The sequence below is a fragment of the Orycteropus afer genome, unplaced genomic scaffold (assembly GCF_000298275.1).
Source record: "Orycteropus afer afer isolate SDZICR_OR568_19922 unplaced genomic scaffold, OryAfe1.0 scaffold00857, whole genome shotgun sequence".
Taxonomy (NCBI): Eukaryota; Metazoa; Chordata; class Mammalia; order Tubulidentata; family Orycteropodidae; genus Orycteropus; species Orycteropus afer.
In genome coordinates, this window is record NW_006922444.1 from 492,362 (window position 1) to 493,818 (window position 1,457).

The 1,457-nt window shown below is 47.5% G+C and overlaps 1 protein-coding gene across 1 annotated transcript; it reads left to right on the forward strand.

The window, feature by feature from the left end:
- On the forward strand, window positions 1-930 carry LOC103212135 (olfactory receptor 4X1). Its single transcript, XM_007958134.1, has one exon. It carries the CDS (start codon window positions 1-3, stop codon window positions 928-930), a length of 930 nt encoding a protein of 309 aa, XP_007956325.1.
- Window positions 931-1,457: the final 527 nt, after the last annotated feature.

A 1,457-nucleotide genomic window follows, 5' to 3' on the forward strand; every position in this document is an offset into this window, starting at 1 on the left:
ATGGTGGCTACAAGCAACGTGACTGAAATAATTTTCGTGGGATTTTCCCAGAACCGGGATGTGCAGAAGATCATTTCTGTGGTGTTTCTCCTCATGTACACGGCCATTGTGTTGGGCAATGGTCTCATCGTGGTGACCATAATGACCAGCAAAGCCCTCACCTCCCCCATGTATTTCTTCCTCAGTTACTTGTCTTTTGTGGAGATCTGTTACTGTTCTGTCACAGCCCCGAGGCTCATCATTGACTCCTTTACTGAGAGGAAAGTGATTTCCCTCAAGGGCTGCTTCACACAGATATTTTTCCTCCATTTCTTTGGAGGCACCGAGATCTTTCTCCTGACGGTGATGGCCTATGACCGCTACGTGGCCATCTGCAAGCCCTTGCACTACACGACGATTATGAACCGGCGTGTGTGTGGCCTCCTGGTGGGGGCTGCCTGGGGTGGGGGCTTGCTGCACTCTGCTGGGCAAACCTTCCTCATTTTCCAGCTCCCCTTCTGTGGCTTCAACACCATTGATCATTACTTCTGTGATGTCCATCCTGTGCTGAAGCTGGCCAGCTCAAACACCTTCCTCATTGGTCTGCTAATCATCGCTAATGGTGGCCCCATTTCTGTGATCAGCTTCACTGTGTTGCTTACTTCCTATGTGGTCATCCTGCTCTCACTCAGGAATCAGACCTCAGAGGGGCGGCGCAAGGCCCTTGCCACCTGTGCCTCACACATTGCAGTTGTGGGCCTGTTCTTCATACCCTGCTCCTTTGTTTACATGAGGCCCTGTGTCACCCTCCCTGTGGACAAGATAGTGGCTGTGTTTTACACGGTGGTCACACCACTCTTAAACCCCATCATTTACTCTTTCAGGAATGCTGAAGTGAAGAAAGCCTTGAGGAGACTGGTGGGGAGGAAAGTGATTTGGGAAGAGAAATAGATGAGGAATAAGGGGGAAGGAATTTGGGGCTTCCTGGATCTCACTCTGCTTCTACCTTGAATGGACATCATGGCCTTGGAGTAGTCACCTTTCTTCAGGTTTCAGTTTCCTTGTCTTTATAGCATTGCACTGGAGAAGCGAGGGAAGGTTCGTTCTGTTTTGGGCAAGCCAAGCTGACCTAGAAGTGTTAGTCATCAGAGCAGAAGACACGTAGACTGTTTTGTCAGCAAACTCACATGAGCTCACAATAGCACTAGATTCAGCTTTCTAAAGAGTCAGTATGAAACCTCAATGAGATTTGAAGGAATTTCAAAGCACTAAAGAATGCTATCCACTTTGTAAGCAGAAGTTTGATTTTCTGTGGATCATGACTGTTTTTCCTCTCTAAAATTCTCTTTTGTTCACGTCTGTTTGCCTTTCTTGTCTCTTCATTTCCCCCCCCCCCATTTAATAACTCCAGTTGTTTGCTCCATTGTTTTTGCTCAGATTATCTGCTCCTTCTTGATTTCTCTGGTTTCTCAGTCAAT

What these genes read in the sequence shown, in the direction of transcription:
- LOC103212135 (XM_007958134.1), top strand. Translation starts at nt 1, where the DNA reads ATGGTGGCTACAAGCAACGTGACTGAAATAATTTTCGTGGGATTTTCC.